This window comes from Charadrius vociferus, unplaced genomic scaffold (assembly GCF_000708025.1).
Source record: "Charadrius vociferus isolate BGI_N301 unplaced genomic scaffold, ASM70802v2 scaffold241, whole genome shotgun sequence".
In the NCBI taxonomy this organism is placed as follows: Eukaryota; Metazoa; Chordata; class Aves; order Charadriiformes; family Charadriidae; genus Charadrius; species Charadrius vociferus.
Window position 1 is genome coordinate 377661 of NW_009646932.1, and position 1240 is coordinate 378900.

Genomic DNA, 1240 nt, shown 5'->3' on the forward strand with positions numbered 1-1240 from the left:
CCTGGGCGGGGCTCCGGCTCCGGCTCCTGCTCCTGCTCCCGCGGCGTGAGACACCCCGGCAGCCTGGGGACAGGCGGCGGCTGTGGGGACTGCAGCGTTTATTATTTTTTAAACACATGGTTGTATTTATTTCTTTTTTTTTTTTTTTTTTATATGCGAGTCACTGGTAGCGCAGCTGTGCAGAATCAGAGCGTGTATATAGCAGGTCCCACACCACACACGGGTGTACAAATAACGGTCGCTTCTCACCTGTACAATATATACATATATCTATATTTTTAATTCTAGCGCTGAAAGCCACTGTTCTAAACCCAACGTTAGGGGGTTTGGTCCTGTTCTGTTTTGTTTGGGTTTTTTTTTAATATTTTTATCCCTCTGCTCAGTCCCAGGGCCTTGGCCACAACCCAAGGCCAGGGCTTGCTCCGCAGCGGTGTGCGCGGGTGGACGCACTTTACGGGTCAGAGGTGGTCTAAGTTGGTTTCAGAGGAGGTGGTGACAGTGGTGGAGGGATGCAGGAGCAGGGCAGGGCTGGAGCACGCAGCGCAGTGGTCCGCAAGCCAAAAGGTCACTGAACGCAGGAGGTACTTCTGTCCTCATGGTGTTCCTACAGCAAAGGGAGGACTTCCCAGTACCTAAGGACAACCCTCCCCTTCTCCCCGCCTGCTGCAGCTCGCCCTGCCCCAGAGAGAGGGGGCCGCTGCAGGCTCACCTTCTCCCTTCCCCAGGGCAGACGCCCTTGAGCTTGCAGGCGGTTGATCTCGCTGTACTTACTTCTCTGCCTCCAACCTGGCTGGCAAAGCGCTTTGTTTAAGACCGAGATTCCCTACTGAAAAGGCCACCAGAGGAGGAGAGGCGAGCCAGCCCTAGCACTGGGCACTGCCCCAGCAGCCCGTTACACGCACCCCTAAACTGTCCCACTTCGCTACTAGTGCGCTTGCAACTAGCGTCCAGTTCCCATGCCTTGCTCCAAAACTGCAAGCATCCAGCGATTCCGCTCCGGCGCAAGAGGGCGACGCTATGCTATTGCAGAGCGCGCACAGACCTCCACACCCTCGTGCCTGCCCAGGACCCCCCCAGGATCCCAGAGACTCTGCTGTGGACCACAGCCTTAAAACGCGCTGGCAAGCGTGTGTGTGCGTGCAGAAAGATTCGGACTGCGGCCAAATTCAGGTGTGCTGCACCCAGGCAGCACTTGCCCTGACCAACCCCGAGGCATAGCTGCCTCTAGCAGTGCTGAATT

The 1240-nt window shown here is 56.5% G+C and overlaps 1 protein-coding gene across 1 annotated transcript in view; it reads left to right on the forward strand.

Moving 5' to 3' along the window:
• Positions 1 to 1218, forward strand: part of BACE1 (beta-site APP-cleaving enzyme 1) — a 7436-nt gene extending 6218 nt beyond the window's left edge. Inside the window, 1 exon segment of the mRNA XM_009894744.1 lies at positions 930 to 1218. Coding sequence (XP_009893046.1) covers positions 930 to 1218 — 289 coding nt within the window.
• Positions 1219 to 1240: the final 22 nt, after the last annotated feature.